The 20,468-nt window shown below is 48.1% G+C and overlaps 2 protein-coding genes across 3 annotated transcripts in view; one reads left to right on the forward strand and one right to left on the reverse strand.

Moving 5' to 3' along the window:
* Positions 1-1,175: 1,175 nt before the first annotated feature.
* On the forward strand, positions 1,176-11,077 carry LHX6 (LIM homeobox 6). Of its 2 annotated transcripts, XM_014307169.2 has the most exons (6): positions 1,176-1,393; positions 3,608-3,708; positions 3,799-3,894; positions 5,029-5,203; positions 5,720-5,823; positions 7,509-11,077. In XM_014307169.2, the coding sequence occupies exons 1-5, from the start codon at positions 1,360-1,362 to the stop codon at positions 5,758-5,760; spliced, it is 447 nt and encodes a 148-aa protein (XP_014162644.1). In that variant the 5' UTR covers positions 1,176-1,359; the 3' UTR covers positions 5,761-5,823; positions 7,509-11,077. The 2 variants fall into 2 exon arrangements, with proteins under 2 accessions (XP_014162644.1, XP_030913138.1); XM_031057278.1 differs by lacking the exon at positions 5,720-5,823.
* Positions 10,343-20,468, reverse strand: part of MORN5 (MORN repeat containing 5) — a gene marked incomplete at its 5' end in the record, with an annotated part of 14,205 nt that continues 4,079 nt past the window's right edge. Inside the window, 2 exons of the mRNA XM_005421348.3 lie at positions 10,343-10,450; positions 11,673-11,787. Of these exons, the coding sequence (XP_005421405.3) occupies positions 11,693-11,787 (95 nt within the window). The remainder of the gene's footprint in view (positions 10,451-11,672; positions 11,788-20,468) is intronic.

Raw genomic sequence — 20,468 nt, forward strand, 5'->3', positions numbered from 1 at the left:
CTATGGTCAGGCTGAAAAATTTAGACCCTTCTTTTCCTCCCAGATAGTTTTGCTATTAGTAATCCAGCACAGGACAGTATTTCCACATCTTGCTGGGCCCATGGTGGGCAGCAGTTCCTCGGTGTGGGGTCAGGCATGGGCAGCACACTACTGGCCCTGGTGGCCTGGCCTGGGCTCTGTCTGTGTGCAGAGCCTGGGGCTGCTCTGGCCATTGAACCGAAGGGTTTGTGCTGTGGGGTCTCTCCTGTCACTTGCTGTGGTCGTCCTTGTCGGTGTTTTGTGCCTGCACTGAGAGATGCTGGAGCTGCTCGGGCAGGGCTGCCTGTGGCTCTGCTTCCCGCTGTGGTGAGGGGCTGGCAGGAGCCCAAGGGAGCCTGAGGTGACAGTGGCAGTGCTGGGGCTGTGTGGGGAAGTGCATTGACTGTGTTGGAGCCAGTACCACCTCTGGGGTGGCAGAGGAGATGCTCCCTTCTCTCCTGATGCTCTCACTGCTGTTCATCGCATTTATTATTTTAAGCAGCAGTAATGCTGAAATGCAGATATCAAACCTGCCTGGCACCTCATGTCAGACACTGACCTGGGGCTTCAGGGCCATGGGGTCCCCATCTGCTGCTCCCTGTGAGTCACCATGCCTTGACTATCAGCATCCTGACAGGAATGGGGGTTTTCACACAACTCCCTGGTGAGAGGATCCTGGCTGTCTTGTTGCCTCTTGACTGTGCTGAGCTACCTTCCAGCACAGCTCACTCCAGCACAGTCATCATCCTCTCACAGTGAGGAGACCTCCTTCACGGGGGAAAAAGCAGATGTGTGCGCCTGTACGTGTGAGGAGAACACACATGGTTTGATTTATGGCAGCTGGAGAGAACCAGCTCTGACACAGTTTCCATCTCAGTGTCACACTGGCTGTTATCAAAATAAAAACCCACGGGCTGGGAAGCTGATTCACAGGGCTGCAGGAGTTACACCCACTGCTGCCCACACTGCTGCCACTGCCACGGCACGGGCACCGCTGGGGCGGCCCCACTGCATCTCCGCATGCATGGGTGCTGTGGGGATTGGGGTGAATAACGGGGCTGGCAGGAGCACCTGCACCCTGGCATGGTGCTGCTGCCCTCCCCTGCCTGCCCTCACCTGCCCCCCCTGCCCTCACCCATGTGTTCTCCCCGCAGCCGGTTCGGTACCAAGTGTGCCCGCTGCGGCAGGCAGATCTACGCCAGCGACTGGGTGCGGCGGGCGCGGGGCAATGCCTACCACCTGGCCTGCTTCGCCTGCTTCTCCTGCAAGAGGCAGCTCTCCACGGGCGAGGAGTTCGGCCTGGTGGAGGAGAAGGTGCTGTGCCGGATCCACTACGACACCATGATCGAGAACCTGAAGCGCGCGGCGGAGAACGGTATGGAGCGGCACGGTGTCGCTGTGCCCACGCTCACCCTTAGCACAGGGTGTTGGGGAGGGTTCTGTCATGTCCAAAAAGGGGTGATGGGTGGTCCTGGGGGGGCTTGAGCACAAGGCCCTGGGCTGGCAGAGGGCTCATGGGGTGGCCAGTGTGCTGGCAGGACCTGCGGCTCGTGGCAGACCTGTGTGCCCTGGGCAATGCCAGGGACAAGTGCCTGGTGCTGCACAGCCTGGAGTGCAGGGCGTGAGGAAGCCACTGGGATTTGAGGCTGTGAGTCATAAATGGAGAAGGTGGGATTGGCGATTGGACAAAACCTTGCCATCATTTTCCACCCGCCCTGCCCATGTGGGGTTGTGCCACTCCCAGCTGGACAGCGCTGTGCCACAGCCAGCTGAGCTGGTGACACCGGGGTCACAGCACCGCAGCTCCTGTCCCTTCCCCAGCCTCCTGCACAGCAGTGCCCAGAGAGATGCTCAGAGGAACAGCCCACAGTGGTGCTCAGGGAGGCCAGGCAGTGCCAGGGCCTGTGCTGTGCTGGGAAGTGCTTCAGCACATGGTGGGCACAGCGAGTGACACGCCATGGCCCAGCCCATGCAGCATGTGGAAACCATTAACAACCTGACAGGAAAATAATATGGTTCAGTTTACTGTGTTTGGGAAAGAGAAAGAGGATGGAAACAGAGTGCCCAGTTGGGCTGGGAGGGTCCTGGCTCAGGATGTGGCTTGTGATGTGTTGGTCCATCTGGTCAGCTGCTGCAGGGTGTGAGGGAGGTGATGGGGAGCAAGGATGGAGAGGGAGAAGCCATGTGTCCTGGGGGAGCAGAATGCTGTGAGGACAGCAGGGTCTGGCACCGGGGACTCCTGCAGAGCTGCTGCCCTGCTGAGGGCTGGGATGGCCGGTTTGCTGCTGCTGCTGCTCAGAACAACCTGCTGGTGTGGGCTGAGCACCAGCGTTGGGCAGTGCTGGGGCACCTGGTGAGTGTCAGGTGTCACTACCTGTGTCCAAGGGGTTTTGAGAAGGGGGTGGATCACTTTGGAGAGCTGTAGTTGCTGTGGAGTTGCAGGGCCACACTCCCCCCTCCAGTAATTACCGAGCAATTTCTTCTGCACATGAGGTTTTACATATAAGAAAAATAAACAGATGTTGCTGAAGTCAGAGTCCCATTCATCATCCGAAAAGAACAAGTCAAACTATATGAGAAAGTCCTTCAACTCAAGCCAAGACAATCACAGCCTGGTCCAGCTCGTGCAGGCGCATCCTGGGAGCGGGGCGAGCCCAGCCCTGCTCGCTGCCCTCCCCCACCATCCCCACCAGCCCCTCCCTCAGAGGGGCTTCACCCACCCTGCCCCAGCAGCCGGGCTGGCACGGGCTGCAGCAGGGCCCCGTCAGGAGCCAGGCTCTGGGCACCTCTCTGAGGCTGCACGGCAGTGAGAGCACAGCTGGGCTCCCCCTGACACGGGGCTGGGCAGGGGGGAGGTCAGTGTCCCCCTGGAGTGTCCCTGCAGTGTCCCCCGTAGTGTGGCTGCTGCTCACGCATGGCCACCCCAAGGCCCTGGGGACGGTGCTGCTCCTGCAGCTGCTCTGGGACCCAGGAGGAAGAGGAGGTCGAGGTGCTGCAACAGTTTGGGGCTGGGGAAAGGAGCAAAGAGCCTGTTGAAATGCTCTGAGCAAATTGAAGGACTGATGGAGGCAGCGGCCATGAGGGAAAACAGGGTCACAGGGGGCAGCAGGGGACAGGAGTGATGGATGTGGGTGAGCCTGGCAGAGACAGGGTCCCTTCCCAGCCACTCCCTGGAGAATGTGGCCAAGTGGTGGCCAGGAGTCAGGGCCAGAGGGACATCAGTGCTTGCCCTCACACACCACCTTGACCTCTTCCTGCTGCTGTCTCCCCTTATTCCCTGTGGCTTCCACCACTTGCTGCATTTTTCTTAATTCCACAGTAAACTCTTGGGGAATGGTTGTTCCCTCTTCCCTGTGTGTGGAGGGGCTCAGCAGCCCAGGGCAGCTCCATGGCTGGGTGGCCGTGCTGGCTCCACTGCTTCAGCTCCCACTGCGCAGGCGGTGCTTGGGCTGTGCCAGGCTGTGATGCCAGGGCTGTTGTGCCCCGGTTGAGGGGATGCCCTGGGTGTCCCAGGCTGTGGTGCCACCAGGTGTGGTGTCCCCCAGCGCAGCAGCTTCTGCCCTGTGCCTCAGAGGATTCTCCCCCGCAGGCAATGGGATCACGCTGGAGGGGGCTGTGCCCTCGGAGCAGGACAGCCAGCCCAAGCCAGCCAAGAGAGCCCGCACCTCCTTCACGGCCGAGCAGCTGCAGGTAGGGCAGGAGGGCCGGGGGGCTGCGGGGCCCGGGCTCCCCAGCCTCACCCCAGCCCCTCTCTGCTCTGCTCTCCTCCTCTCCCCACAGGTGATGCAGGCACAGTTTGCTCAGGACAACAACCCCGACGCACAAACGCTGCAGAAGCTGGCAGACATGACGGGGCTGAGCCGCAGAGTCATTCAGGTGAGGCAGGGCAGGCAGGGGCACCTGGAGGCTGGCACCGGCCAGGGCTCACTCTCACAGCCCGAGGCTCCTCAGCATCCATCCAGCACTCTGAGCGGCCTCCTTGGTGCCGGCTCTGCTCCCGCAGCCATGCCAGCGCCGTTCCTTCTCTGTCTCACTCGTGGGTTTTCTATTTGTATTTCCCTCTTATGATGCAATGAATCAAAACCCCAACAGCCCCAGCCATGCACAGTAAATCGCTGGGTGGGAGAGCTGCTGTTAGCAGCAGGTCCTGCAGCGCTGTGCTCTGTCCCAGCCGCTGCCGGAGTGTGGGAGCTCTCCTGGCAGCCACCCCTGCCACAGAGGCAGAGTCAGGAAGGATTGGCATGGACAAGTTTAAAGAAAAAGGGGTTTTGCAGCTCCAGGAGACACTAAGGCAGGGAAGTCCCCACCCCGATGTGGGAGGGGAGAGCGGATGGTGCCTGGGGGCTGAGAAATGTCCCCTCTGCAGCTCCCAGGCAGCCCAGCTCTGCCTCTTGGTGACGTTTGTACTCATCACTGTAACGTTCTGCTCACATACTTTCTGCATACAATAAAAACACGAGTGGTTAAAATAAATTTGGAGCTTTCATCCGAGATTGCTTTGCCAATGACACTTTTAAATTTTGTGTGTGAAAATCTGGCTTGAGCCTCTGTTATTGAGATTCTTCATTTAGCAAAGATCAAGCAGGCTGCACACTGGGTGATTTTTTATGTGGATGTTTTTTAAAGGCACTTTGAACAGGAAACAATTTGTCAAATGCTTAGACTGTTTCCTTCTCTATGGTCCAGTGTGCTCTGCCTTGGAGAGCTGATCTTCACTCAGTCTTGGAGAAGGTTTTTACTCACAGCTATCTTTCAGAAATTAAAGCATAAGAAACAGATCACATCTTTCGCATAAAAACCCTTCCCATACATGTTTTAACTTTAGGATGGAATTCCCAAACTGCTCCTTTAATTAGAAGCAGTGAGATATGATCAGAGACCTCATACCTGTTGCTTTTCATTCCTTTTGTAAAAACTTCGAGGAAACACCCATCCGAGGACCCTGGTAAAGGACTACATCTTAACCCAATTGTCTCTCAGCTGTCACAGCGCTCGCTGCTTTCTTTTCAGGTTTGGTTTCAAAACTGCAGAGCCCGCCATAAAAAACACACCCCGCAGCACACGGTGCCGCCCTCGGGAGCGCCCCCGTCCCGCATCCCCTCCTCGCTGTCCGATGACATCCACTACTCGCCCTTCAGCAGCCCCGAGCGGGCCCGGATGGTGACGCTGCACGGATACATCGAAAGTAAGAGATGGCAGGGCCGGGGCAGGGCTGGGGCAGGGCCGGGGCCGTGCCAAAACCCTCCCGGTGCTGCGGGTGCAGGGATGGTGCCCCTGCTGCTGCTCCTCCTCCTCGTGTCTGATCAGCCTTGCCCTTGGGATTAACTCGTCCCCGGCAGTGTCGGTGCCTGGGTTTCACTGCCCGGTCCTCGGCCCTCCTGCTGTGCTCTCTGTGTCATGGAGAAGAGCTGTGAGTGTGCCCTGTGGGGCTCGGTGGTCTCCTTCGTGCTCAGGACAGCAGAGCTGCTTTCTCTGTTCCCAGTGAAATGATTTGAGTGACGATTTGTGAGTGATGGGCAGCTTTGGTCGTGCCTGGACAGAGGCTTTGGCTCTGTGGCTCTTGTGAGGTTGCTCCCCACGAGGTCAGGACGCTGCGTGCCCCGGTGGGAGCGGCTGGGCTTTGTGCTTTGTGCTGTGGGCTGTGCTGCTGTGGGCTGTGTCATTTGCAGTAACAGAGGCTGAAGCCCCTTCTCATCCACAGGTCAGGTACAGTGTGGACAAGTGCACTGTAGACTTCACTAAACTGCTCCACCAGTGCACCTCAAAGCGGACATGGAATCCCCACTGTCTAATAGGGGTGAGAAGGTAAATGTAGTCCCTGCTCCAGGCTCTGGGGCCAACCCTCGCTGTAGCAAGGATTTGTGTGTAACATCATTGCCACTGCTGTCTCCTGTCAGCATCACTGCTTCTCCATGAGCTCCACAGCTGCCACCCACCCATGTGCCTTCCCTTAGTTTTGGGGGCCCTGAGGTTGATGTACCCACTGTTGGTCAAAATGGCATCACCGTGTTTTCCCTGGGCGCCCCTCGCTGTTGTGACTTGCTGGGACTCTGTGCCTGCATCCACTGAGGGCTCTCACATCCTCCTGCCTGGATCCTCCTGCTGGATCCTCCCTGGTTTCCCCTGCCCTGAGCTCTGTCTGCTCCATTCCTCAGATGCCTGCACGTGTGGTCAGTGTGAGCAGCACCTGGCTGTGAACAACAGAGCAGGGGGGACCTCTGGCATGTGCTAACTTCCCAGTTTTCCACGAGTTAACAAAAAAGATTCATTTCTTGTGGGTTGCAGTATTGCTTAAAAATAATAACAACTGGCTGTTACAATATCTGAAGTAGGAATGTTATTTCACAATGTCTGGCCAGGAGACAATATTGCATGTTGATATTTTTCTGTTCAGCTCTTACAGTATCTGTTCTAACACACAGCTTATTGGGGGCAAGACTTCTCAAACATGCTTAGGTTTGGAAGATTTTATTTAGGACCCCAGTTTCAGTGAGTTCCTTCTGAGGGAATACTGAGCCTTTGTCAACTCAGAGTGGTTTTAGCTTTTGTCTTTACTGTTAGAAGTTCTCAGCACCTCTCTTTTCAGATCTCTCTCTTCTCAGTGCAGCAGCTAATTGAGCTCTGTTTCTATGGGCAGAAGCAGGGGCACAGCAAAGATACTTTTTCTGTTTAAATTCTACCATTTTGTCATATGTGCCCAGCAAGCCACAGAGTTTTCAGATAATATTATACAGTGCTGGTGCTGTTGTTAGGGAGGCTTCACTGCAGCAAGCAGCTCCTGATTTAAATGCAATTACTGGCTCACAGCTGTTGCAGAACAAGGTTCTCAGGACACGGAGCTGCCCCCCAACCAGCTCCTTTTCTAAACAATCTCTTGCATGTCGAATTCCTGAAAACTGAAGTAGCTTTTTTTTTTCCCACATCCAAAAATTTTTAAAAGCAGAGATAGCTGAGATCCTGGGAAAACACATTTCAATGCTGAGCGTGTTTCCCTCTGCATGTGGGGCAGCCCCACCCTGCTCTGGGGGTGCCCAGAGCAGTGGCTGGTGAGAGGTGAGAGGTGAGAGGTGAGCTGTGAGCAGCCCAGCAGCTGCTTCCCCTGCCTGCAGAGCAGCCCGGTGCAGTGTTTGAGGGCAGCCTGTGCTGGTCACCGAGTGAGGTGGGCACTCAGGATTGCTGGGCATGGCCTTTGTCCTTCTTGGTAGCTGCTGTGTCCCAGAAGAGACGAATGAAGTGCCGTTTTTGGGGTGCTGCCCCGTTGTGTTTGGTTCCACAGTGGAAGGTGTGGTGCATTTCTTCTGGCACGTCCCACCCGGGCTCCTCAGTGGCGGCTCCTTCCCCGGGCAGGGCTGGCAGCTCCTGGGCAGAGAGCACTTCCAGAGAGGGTTTCCTGTGAGGAGGTGGCTGCCCCGGCAGAGCCCGTTCTGTGCTCCCTGCAGCGCACGGCCATGGCCCGGGCTGTGCTGCTGACGCTCCCCTTCTCCCCCCAGGTCATCCTCTTCCAGTACTGACTGCGAGGACTCTTCCTCAGCTGCCCCTGAGCCGCTGACAGCGCCCGGCCCTGCGGGAGCAGCTCAGCCCCAGCACTCTCAGCTCCTCCCATTGAGCAGCACCTCACGCCCGCTCCGACTCCGCCAGCGACACTCTGTGTATGTGTGTGTTGAGTGCACAGTTACATTTTACACTTGTTTCTTGTGGACTTGTAGAATGACCGTGAGTCTCTCCAAGGCAGTGCCAGACACAGTCAAAACTGGTGACTCTGCTGTGCTTGCAAGTCTTGCTCCCAAACCCACGGGAATATGAACAGCCCAGAACACGCCGAGTCTCAGGGGGTCGATGATCGCCTCTGGACACAAAGGAAGGAGGAATTTTCGTGGTTTGGCCTGATTCTCTTCTTGCACCAGTGAAGCAGTTCCTGGACATCCCTCCTTCTTTCCACTCGCTTGTGTGAAATCCGAAGTTGGCTTTTTGGCTCAGCAACTCGATGTATAGACAGACCTGCCTGAGCCAAACTCGCAGGTAGCTGAGACTCCACTGAGTGGAAAACATGATGCCAGCTGGAAATAGGCAGTTTTTCTTCCTCCTCAAAGTGCTTTAGAATCACATGTCCTTTGATCACTCAAAGGTAAGTAAATCTTAGTGTTTTTCCCCCCGTTTTATAGGAGGGGAAGCAGAGATGTCCTAAACTGAGAGGAACCATGAGGGTTGGTGGCAGAGCCAGGTTTAGCACCCTGAAGTTTTCGATTGCTGACTTGTTCTTAGAACACTGAATATCTCTCTCCTCTCACAGCCATCTGCCAAATCTTTTTTTTTTTAAGTTTTTTTAAAGTTTTTTACTCTCGTTCTTTATTAACAAGCTACTTTATTTCCTTGGAGTCATATTGGATCACAAATGGGTGATTTCAGAATGTACCTACAGAAAACTCTCAGACAATCCATACTCTGGGACTGGGAAATGCTTGATGGAAGGTGGCCATAAAGGTGTAGAAATGTTCTGCCCTGCTGTGGACTCAAGTTCAGTCAGTGGGAAGAGTTGGGTAGAAACTGGAGCCCAGTTAAAAAGGTGAAACCACAGTAAGGCCAGCAGGAACCATCGCTAGCCAAGTGGACAGCAAGGGGATGGCATCTTCCTTAGTCTGGCAGCCTGGCTCTGATCCCCTCTGCCCTCCTGGTCTCCCTTGCTGGGGTTGGGCTGTCCCAGGCCCTGGGATGAGGGTGCATCCCAGGAGAATGGCTGGGCTCACAGGAAGTGCTCAGCAGTCTGGCCCCAAGTCAGGAAAAGGACTCCAAAACGATCCCATCCTTCGTTGATGGTAATAACGAAAAGCGAACAGGAGACCTCTGCCAGCCCTTCTCAGTTTGCACCGAGCCAGGAGCAGGTCTGTAACACAGCCTCTCTCCACCCAAGCACATGGGTCTGTCCTGCTGTGAAGTGTCTGTGAGGCTGCTCTTCCAAGAATGTGAAAGCCTCCCCTGAGCCACAGCCAGTGAGGGATGTGACTGAGCCGTGCCCGAGGAGCAGGAGATGGGAACCCATCTGTTACCTAACTTGTTTTTAATGGGAACTGTAGATACTCGTGTTCTCCTCTCCAGGAGATCCTGGATCAATCCAGGTGGGAAGCATCCCACACGTGGCCAGCCCACACTGCACACGTGGGGAGCTTCTCCTGCCCGTGTCCCTGAGCTCTGTGTGGCACCAGCAGCCAGACACGGCCACACTGAGCCGTGAGGAACACCCTGGCAGCAGCATGGGGAGATGGGGATGTCTGCTGAGGGGCCACTGTGATCTCTTGGCTTGAGAAGCAGCTGAGTGCAACACACTTTGATATTGGTTGGAGCAAATCCACACGCACGCACACCCTCCTGCGTGTCTGTGTACTGACAGTGATGGCACTACCTCGGACAGCTGGGCCAGTACCTGCCAAACTGCAGCCAGCAGCTCTAGTTCCAATTCAAAGTAACATTTGAAAGGAGAGAGGGGAATTAAGTCCACAAAATGTTATTGTCACCTCCAGATGTGTGAGTGACCATTTCCAGAGTGTGACCAGTGACAAGGTGCTGCCACACGCCTGACCTGGCTGGGGCCACCTCTGCAGAGGTGTCCCCTGAGGAGGGGCCAGTCACCAGGTGCACCAGGTGCTCCTTTTTGTCCTTTTCATAGAATGAGGGAAGGATGAGTGTTCCCTTGGCTGGCTGTTGGTGAGTGTTTGTCATCACAGGTTGAGGTGGTTGCTGTGTCAGCCTTGAGATGCTCGTGGGGGCCAGGGGGGTCACCAGGGCCTGACTTTGTTCTCCATTTGTGCTTGCACATCCTAATGACCATTTAGTTGTGGAATTAGTGCCATAAAGGAATGGGTAGTTATTCCATTTGACACAGAAGGAGAGATTCAGCCTGCAACTTGCCCTGACATCCCAGAGTCTCTGAGATTGCCACAACTGTTCTGTTGAGGGAGAAAAGGGTTTGATGTGTTTCTCCCTTCTGTCTTGGCAATGCAGTGAAAGGGAAACTATGAAATATGTATTTGCTAAATACCAACTTGATCAGAAAAGCCCCACTTGGGAAATGTCCTGGCTATCCAAGGGGCTGTAAGCAATGCCATGGCAGGGCTGAGGGAATGTTGGTGTTTCTCTCCAGGGATGTGGGCTCACCACAGACTGTGCTTGGGGCACTTCCCCCCATAAGTAGCCAGGAGCAGCTTTGCTAATTCAGAAATCAGGCTCTGTTTATATTAAGCCCAAATTGTTTGCAAAAACTGGAAGCAATTCAGCTTGTGCAGTTTTAGAGCTAATTATGTGTATGGAAAATACTCAACTGTACCAAGAATGTAAGAAATCTTCTAATTTATTCAATACATTGTTTCACAACATATTTCACACTGACTGTTGCCACTGAACCAAACCTTATCTCAGGTCATTTGCATTCATCTCCTGTCTGTGGATTAAAAAAAAAATAAAATTAAAGTCATTCTCATTTTCTTAGTTTATTCAGTAATTGCCAGATGGGTTCTGGTGCAGCAATGCAGACTCCACGCACTAAACTTTTCCAGTTGCTATTTACAAACCTTTTTGCAGACAGAATCCACTGAAGACAGCCAGGGAAAGGCTCTTCACTCCAGTTTAATAAGGTGACTAACAGAGCTCGGCTCTGGCACTGGGATGGTTTCAGCTTTTATCACCAGTGGTTTTTCCTGGCTCATGCTGGTCAGCCCAATGCCCAAGCTAAAGGTGCTTACAGAACTCACTCGTTGGGACAGGGAGTGGGAACCAATCCTGCACTACTATCAGTGATTTATCTGTAGGATGCCAACTAAACACCAGTTTTATTTCATCTGCCAATCATATTGTTGTAGCATGTTGCAATTCTGCATGTCTTGGCTACAATGGTTAAAAAATTTTTTCTCTGAATGAGTGGACAGTCAAGACTAATATTTATTTTAAAAAAGTAAAACAAAATTGTAAGCACTTTTTGTAAAACCAATGTCTGTTTTGTTACATACTTTTAATGTTGTGCTTTGTAAATGTCTTATTTGTGTAATAAATAAAGTTAATGCAAGTAGAAGTGCTGGCACTTACATCCAGAAAATGATGTAATTCCATTTTATTTTATTTTTAAATACTTTCTGGCTTACTAATCAAGCAGCAACCCACCCAGTTTTCCTCTTTTATTATTTTGTTAAACTCTGGCTTCAGGAGAGTTCAACAAACGTTCGTAGTAAATGGATATAATTTCCTAGTTAGCAAACCCGTCATTAAAGAATACCTCTGGTGTACATTATTACAATGATCAATCAATATCAAAGTACTGAGCAAAAAGAGAGGAAAGGAATTCACCAGGACAGCTAACTAAAATCTGGGAAAATAATGTTGATTAAGATGGATTTGAATGACTTCAACACCGAATCCGAGGCACTCTTTTTAACAAATTGTTTTCAGGCTTAATAATGTTTATACATACTACACTGCACACCTCTCAGGAATATTATTGTGAGTACAGTCGGCTTTTTTGCCCTGGCTTTTGCTCAGCATGACTGATTAAATGATTATTTCCATTTTTCTTTGAGCTGACAAAGATGACAGAAAGATTATATTCCTGTCGAGGGAAAGGGTGAGACAAATCCACGAGGACAAATTGCATTTATTGTGAATCAGATTACCTGCTTTGCTGGAATATTGTCTAGGAAAGGCTGTGTGATGGTTTTGGTTCCTCCTCAGCTGTTAAATCCCAGGCTTTCCGGCAGGTCCGAAGGATCCATTCATGCTCATCATCGTCTGAAGGGAGAGAAAGGAACCTTAAATATCCCTGTGTCACACTGCTCCTTGCACCCCTGGGCTCCAGCCAAACAAGCCATTTTTCCCTTGAAAAATAAATCAATTTTTTAGCCATTGGCAGATCTTAGAACACTTTTTTTTTTTTTGTGTTTGTTTAAAAGATTGTGTGCTGTTGTGTGGGAATTTGTCAAGGCAGGAGGTACTGGCTCTGTGGCAAGGACTGATTTTCATCTGTTTGATCAGCTTAGCTTGGGTGAGCCACGAGATTTACATGCATAGATTTTACATTTTGCCTTTTTGGGCAAAACACGCAGGAGAAATGTTGAAGCTATCAGAAATGAAGATAGGCATTTTTAAAATACTCTGGCTGTGTTGCTTGTTGGTTTATAAAAAGTGAAGGTAAAGAAAAATTGTCAGTAAAATCCCAGGTTCTTGTCTTGGGGCTTTTCTTTCCATGCTGTTTCTGGGATGTATGTTGTGGCAGGTATTGATAAGCTGATGTAGTGGCTGGGAGATATTTTAGACCAACTCCTGTGTCCCTTGTTAGTATTCATGTCTGTCGTATTTATTCTGAGAGCATAATGACAGTGTGGAAAGAAAATAAAAGCAAAGACAATGTAGGAAAAAACAACTGACCAGCAAAGTTTGAATAGTAATTTTCTGCATGATTTACAAAAAAATAGCTTGGTGAATGTTAAGTTGTGGCTTCTTAATTTCAGGGATTTAAATTGTCTTGTCTCCAAAAACTGTTCTTCAGCCTTTTCCTTTGTGTTTGTGTAGGAGAAAAGAGATCTGTGTATTAAACCAGGAAAAACAAATTTCAAAAAGCCTTGGGGAAAAAAAAGTCAAAGTATTACTTACAACAATACCTGTATTTATTTTTATACAAATGAAATATATTCGAGCTGCTTCTTGTGTTTACCACTGTCTTAACAAATTCATATTAGCTGCTTGTGATGTGTGTAAAGATCTAAATTTTGAGGTTTTGTGGCAGCCCTTGTTACATACAAGAACAGACGACTGGGAGGAGGATGGAGCCGAGGGGTGTCACCCCTGGCACCACCACGGTCCCATGTTTTCACCCTGCTGAGACCCTGCCTAGGCAGGTCAAACAAAATGGAGAAAGAATCATGTTGCTTCTCTAGGAATCAGGTTTTTCAGGGAGATTTTTGATTGTGGAGTTGTACCTTTATGCTAAAGTATAGAGGAGCATTGAAATGCAAAGGGGAGGAAGGTGCTGGGAATGAAATGTTAAGTTAAGAAGTTTCCAGAGGGGTTTGTGACAAATTCAGATGCACAAGTTTGGGGGTTAATCCTGACTGCGATGGCTTGTGAATCAAGCTTTGTCTTTTCTTTTTTTCTTCCCTTTTTTGTTTTTTTCATGCTGCCCTCCCTTTCCTCTCGTTGCTGGCTGAGAGTTGGGTGCACACCTGAGGTGCTGCTCACACCCAGCTCTGCTGGCACCCTGGTGCAGGCAGGAATGGTGCCAAGGTGCTTGCTTTAATGACTGCAAAATAGTCATCATTTGGATGAAATAGCTACGTTCAGCTCTTTCTGTGTTTCACTGATTTTTTTTATTCCTTAGAGATCCACAGATCCATAACAAAATATCCTGTTAATGGCACATTTCTAATTTGGGTGTAAAGTAGGTGAAAATAGATGCTGAAAAAAATATGCTAAAAGGGAAATTAAAAACATGAGCACAGAATCTTGCTTAAAGACCATGCAATTCTCACAGGCAGATTCCACCGAGGGCTGCAACAGGAATGCAAATGTGGTCCTTCAGCTTTCTTAAAAACAACATCCAAGCCATAATCAATGTGCTGGCTTTTGTTCTATGCACGAGGTGTTGGAGATGGGATCACGTGAGCCTTGCCTGTGACAGATATTGTCCACTCTGTGTGGCTCCCTGGCTTTAGCTGGAATTGCCTTAACTAAAAAAAAGATAGTTTAACTGAGCCTGTAATAATTGCATGTACAGGAAACTTTTGTCTCTTTCTGTCATGGTGAAGGAATAAGAAAACTTAGAGATGCTGTGCATCACCATGCCTGGCTGGCAGCTGGGCACACCTGGCTCCCCTGAGTGCTGGAAATAACCAGCCTGAGTCTGACTGAGCCCTTGACAGCTCTCACTCAGCTGAGCATCAAGGGTTTAAGCACAAAAAAAGGCAAATGCTAACTTGGCTTCACAGGTTTCCAGCATACCCCTGGTTTGCCCAGATTGTCTCGTTCTGCACTCTGGGATTTCCTGGGCTTCTAGGAAAGCACCAGGACAAGTCACTCCAAGGATCTTGGCCCTGCCAGACTGACTCCAAAATGTCTTGTGCAAATTAAATATGTGTTCATAAGCCCTGCTTAACCTGCATGGAGTTTAACCAGATGTAAAAACTGAACGAGAGATGTGAATTTCAACTTTGTGCCTGAAAAGGAAAAATGGGTGGGATGACTCAACATGAAGTGAATCCCTAGCACTGCCATCCAGCTCAGTGTGATGTACAACTGCTCCTCAGTCTAGGTAAGGGGAAATGAAAGAATTGCTCCAGGCTAGGAAGAACAACCACAGCCCAGGGATGAGAATGGCTCCAGGGCTGGCTATGGGAGAGGAGGCAGGGAAATATTAGAATGTAAAGAGTTAAGCTATGGTAAAACATACTTTTGCTACACTAAAGAAGACTGGTTGATAATTACTGTAGTTTTAGGGCTATTTGAATCAGTGCAGCTGCAACCTCTTCAGTAGTAACCCCTGAAACAAGACAAACTGGGTTTATTGTACTGAACAAGTCTTAAAGCTCCTCCCTGATTGTTAGTAATTGGCAGCAATGGACTTAACAGCCTCTTGACTACCCTTTTTACACTCTACCTGACTGTGCAGCTAACAATTTAAATCACAGATGCCGATCCTTCTTTGTGGCAGCTGCTTGTTAACTACACGTTCCTCTTTTTCTGCCACTGGCTGCTTCCATAACCCTGCAACACCAGGGTTAGATTGGAGAATCACATTTCATCAATATTTAAAATGGAATTAAACCTTGAAGTTTGATTAATGCTATCAGATAGTGAGTTGTAATTACTATTTTGCAAATTACAATTGTTTGAATATGTTAATATGATTGTCTAAGCACATCTTCACCTTCAGAAGTAATTTTCCTTTTAAAAAAGATTTGAAAAAAATACAAACTCTTTAATCAGTGCTAAATTATCACCCTGTGCACAATTAGGTAGAATGGGGTTCTTCGTGTGGTGTGCTGAATTTTGTGTCAGTGTATTTATCTTTAAAAGTTTATCCATTTTTTAGATTTTCCTCAGTAGAATAAACAGTGATGGAACAGACTTTGCTGAAAGAGGACTAACCATGGTGGTGTTTGAAGGTAAAGGGAAAAAGCTTTGTCTGAGCATTTCACTGCAATCTGGTGTATCCCTGTGCAGTTAGCAAATGTTACCCATTTTATTTCTTCCAAAGTCAATGAAATATCATTATTATAATGACATATTATTGGAATCTGGAAACTGAAACAGCAAAAGATTGTAATGGATGAGCTCTTGAATTATTTCCTTGTGTCTCAATCAAAAATGAGATCAGTTTCTAGCACCCACTAAATATATCTTGAATATTGTGGGTGAGCTCCTCAGCCAGCCCTCACTGGGACAGTTCTCTGTCATTTTGGTGATTAATTCAGGCTGCTTTCATTGAGCAGGCAGAGGCACAGGGAGCCACCTGCACAACCGGTCCCCAGAAACAGCATCAGCCCACAAAAGGTGATGAAGCAGGGGGGAACTGTCCTGATCTCACTGTCCCCACACCCAACAGGTCACTCTGGGGAGCCTCTTTAGGTGAACAAGACCCAGCCAAAGCTGAGGGTGTAATGGGTTCCTCTGAGCAGCCCATTTCAAAATTGGTTCTTCTCTCCAAATACTGCCTGGCAAGTTTCTGCCTTGTTTTCGGGGCTTTAGGGGAAGTTCCAAGTGCTGGCAAAGTCCAAACAGGTGTCACAGCCACTGTTAGGTGTATTCCACAGCGAGCTCAAAGTGCAGCCCACGTAAATCAGTGGATTTCTGCTCTCTGCAAAATGAAACCACTTGCCTCCTTTCCAATGTTCAGGCTAAAAGTAGTGGCAGAAGAGATTTCCCCAAATACCACATTCCAGATTTATCTCTCAGCTGGGATTAGAAACAGCTGAAAATTCAGGGTGGCCTTGCTTCAGGGTGCTTCCAAGGGATGACATGAGAACACACTGTAATTTAGGTAAGTTTAATCTTGCTATATTAAATGCATATTGCAAAGTTTAGAATTATTTGCTTTTAACTATCATGTTTCTGGGTTGCTTATGGAAACCTCAGCTGTGAGAGGCTTCTGAGGACTCTGCATGCTTAGGTGCCTGCCATGGCACAGAGCTGAGACTGAGAGCACTGGCAGTATTGCCATGGAGGCTTCTCTTAACTATTGCTTTCCCAGGAAAACACCTAGAAGTTTGCTAAAATTAGAATCCCCAGTGGTTTGAACAGGGGAAAAATGACATTGTTCACCTTGTCTGTGTTAGGTCTTGGCAGCTGTATGTGTTCCTGATGTCTCAGAGGCTGTGCACTCTCAAATTCGGATCCATGGCTCCCTCCCCTGCCCAAGGGCAAGTTGGGACCTGATGTGAGTGGGGGTCACCCCTGTGTGAGCTCTGTGAGAGCCCAGGAGGGAAATTGGTGTCCCTGGCATGTGCCACCACCAGGACTGGGAGCCCTGGGAGCCCTGGCACAGCCGAGCCCAGCCCTGCCCAGAGCTGCCCACGGTCTGAGGGGTGTGTTGGGATGGTCTGTGTTTACAGCACACCATCCTCCAGCAGCAGCTGAGCTTCCTCCACGCTTGCAGAGGGCCAAGCACACGCAGCCCATTGTAAACAACAATATCACGGAATTCTTTCACATCCCTGACTCCTCCCAGCACCCGCAGAGCAGTTCATCATGTTCTTCCACTGCACAATCACAGTGAGCTGTGATAGCATCTCAGCCATGGGCTCTGCCTGGCACACCCCTTCCATTTCCACTGCCCCCTCTGAGTCCCTAGCACCCCTTTCCTTACTGCACCTGACCCCACCAAAATCAAGGCTGGCAAGAAAATGGAAAATATATTTGCAATTAACCTTTGCTTCCACCCACAAATTCTCACCCTTTCATTCTCTTTTAATTACTGTCATTCCAAAATGGCCCCCAAATGAACTTTCCATCTCTTGTAAAAGTTGTTTTCACATGAGCTGTATATTGAATGTAAGTGCCTATAAGGTTGTGTGTAACCTATTTAATGGATTCACAATGGGATGGTTAGCACCCAAACAAAGGTGTTATTCTTGGCATGCCACTCTTTGGAACTGAAACTTCCACAATTTTCAAAAAAGATAAGGCCAGGAAACCAGAAGGAACAATATATCTGCAAAAGCTATAGCTACTGAAATTACTGTAGTAACTTCCACCATGATGGAAATGTTAATATTATCACTGCTGGCTAGAGCCAGGAATATAAATTATGTTGGTTCATAATCTATTTTGCTGAATGGAGGATGTTTCAGATTAAAACATGTAAGCCAAATTTAATCTAAAAATGTTCTTGGTTACTCAGATGAGAAGTCTCCAATATCTCTGTCTGTCACCTGAGCAGGCTTTGACACTGTGAAAGAGATATATAGGAATTTTGCAATGGCATCCAAAATGTGCTTTATCTTCACACATTTCTATATAAAAAGATAGAAAAAGAGCATGTGATGGGTAGGAAAATTGGCCTAACATTTTAAAAAGTGTTAGGGTAGAGTAAGGAAAAAAATAGGATAAGAAAACCCCCTCAACTTCTCCTAGGAGTCTGGGAGTGTCATCTGAAATGAAGTGGACTCAATTTCTCTCTGCCATCTTCACTGCTCAGCCATTTGCCTTGCCCACTCAGCAGTCCCACTGTGACACTTGCCAGGGTTCTGCCTCTCCTCCTGCTGAGATCTGGCTCTTCAATTAATTTATTTGTTAAGCGTTGGGGATTATTTAGATCCAGAGCTCTGACATTGGAACAAAAGCTATCTAACTAAAAAAAATAGGAAGAGGTAGATAAGTGACACTTTGAAGATCCAGATCAAAGAGTTTTAATACAATTTCTGAGCTGCTTCTGGATGTAATATTTTCCAAAGCTTTTGGCTACCACAGAGTCTGGAAAGCAAGTATCAGAAAACTGAAATTGTATGAAAGTGGCTAAAAACCCATGTCCTGGAACTAGATCCAAGGCAAAAAGGTATGTGGGAGATGAGGAGACAAGACCAGAAGGTGAATTTGAGGGTGAATTTGTAGGTAGCTCTGTAGAGCCTTGTGGGCAAAGAGAAGAAGCTGAATGCCATGGCAGAGAGAGAAAATATTTTTTGCAGTGGTATTTTGGAGGAATATGAATCAAAGAGGCCAGAAGGAGGAACTAGCAGTAAAAAGGACAAGCACTGCAGCTGTTGAAAGAAAAGCAAAGGGCTACTCACATTCATGTGCTCTGCTTGTGTAAAGGGAGAGCAGCATTAGCTCTCTGCTTTACAACCCTGCTTTCAGAAATAAGTTTGTCAGCCAAAGTAAAGAGAAAAAGATCAATGGATTGCAATAAACGGCATTTAACATAAAAATGAGTAAAATTTACAATCCAGTTAACTTGTTAAATGTTACAAAATCAGCAAACAATAGACACAATTTGTTTTGTTCAGAGCCCAGAGGTAGAGACCAAATCCTCTAAATTAATTTCTGCAAAAGCTGGGGTTTTTTTCCAAACAGGTCTGGATCCTATTCGTTGTAGAATATACTGATTACCAACTATTTTTAAGAGCTTTACACAAACATTATTTCTTTTGTTGTGTGAAATGCAGAATCAGCCATCTGGCAAATGCCCCAGAGCTAAAATCTTTTACATGACATATAATTCAAAATGATTAAATATACAACAGAAAATAGCTATAGCATTGCACTTAAAATAGCATGAACTTTTACTGCCGATCAAAACTGATTTCTTTAGCCTAACAAGTATCCAAAGAACAATTATTTGAAGAGCTTTTAAGAGTTTCAATATGTAGGAACTAAACCTCATCTAAATTCAGTATCTTAAGTCAAATAAAAAAGAAACAAATGTACAAAAGATTAAATGGTCCTGCCTTATAAGTAGACATTTAAATCTATGGGAAGCTAAATTCACTCGAACAAAAATACTATATTCCCTCTGTATGTGTATTGCTGGGGCTTTCCTCTCCTTGTTCAGGGCATCTGCCAAAACAACTCTACATTCTTAGGCAATGACTGGGGGACTAGCCTGGAATCAGGCTGTTCATCCCCTCCCTCCATCATCAGAACGGGCAATTTCAAAGAAGAACAGGGAATAAAGCTCCGTGCATGATCCCTCAGCGCAGTCAATCTTTTCTCCTGCACTGCAGTTGACTCAAAGTTAAATTTGCTGTCTTTTTTCCAGAAATACTCCAGGCCTGAAAAATTGCCAGGTCCTCATCCCACACCCAATTCTCCAGTAGTTTCTGAGAAAGAGCACGCAAACATCTGCATGTATTTGGGGTACATGAGGGTAGGTATAGAAATATTACCCTGAGCGATTATTGAGTGGTTATGGCTGTTTCTCAACTGCATTTTTCAGACAAGTCAAAGTCTAGATTTCCCAAAAAGCACTTGGTGCAAGTCAGATCTGAGTTGTGAGGGGAAAAAAGTCCAAATGTAGAGATTTCTCTCATGGATTTGTGTATTTGGATAAACCTGAAATGGTTGAACACATCATTGCTGACTGTCCAAAATATTTGTGCCTCTCAGTTCTTTCAGACCAAGCATTAGTTCTCCATCCCAAGGTAACAACATGAGGAAACTGTAAGTCTGTGATTAATAAGGTTTAGAATTAAAATGGCTTTGCCCCCTTGCCTGGGGAGTTGGGCCAGCCTTACCACCTCAGACATTCTAACCCCAGACTTCTCTAAACTACACGAAAATAATGTTCTTGAATCTTGACCTTTTCAGCTCATAATGATTCCTGAAGCAGCAGGATTTTTCCTGCTGCTTTTCACGAGACTTTCAGCCTTGTAGAAATGCTGATTGCTGGCTGGCTTGGGACTGCAGCAACACCAAACCCCCTCCTAATAAGACACTTGTCCTGGTCGTCTAGGCCTAATCCTGCTCTTAATTCAGTTCCCTGCCTGAGCTCTGAGTGAAAAGGCAGATTTTGTGCCTTTCTGCTCTTGATTTATAGGAAGAGGTACAAATATATTTCAGGTAATACTGACTGCACTTCAGGAAGCTCCCCTATGCACCATACTAATTAAACCTGAAGAAGAAATATGAAAATAGTAGAACAAATATTCTCATATTAGAATGAGGAAAAGCATGTTTTATATTATTTAACCCATCCCTGTGAAAACCACAGGAGAAACAAGGCAATTTTCATCAGAAATATCTTTGCTTTTCATCAAGACAGGTGACCCAGCCAATCTGCTGAGATCTTTTCCATCTCAGTATAAAAAATTCCCTGGTTTTGATGGTATTTTCTCTTTGAAACTCATGAAATATCAGAAACTTTTCTGATATTCAGAGGGCCTAAAATCTGACTGTCACAGCTCTTCTTGTACCTCTCTGCTTTGCATTAAAAAGAATGTCTTGTAGTTTCTACTTTTCACTCAAAAACTGGGAAATCTTCCGAT

This window comes from Geospiza fortis, unplaced genomic scaffold (genome assembly GCF_000277835.1).
Source record: "Geospiza fortis unplaced genomic scaffold, GeoFor_1.0 scaffold27, whole genome shotgun sequence".
Taxonomy (NCBI): Eukaryota; Metazoa; Chordata; class Aves; order Passeriformes; family Thraupidae; genus Geospiza; species Geospiza fortis.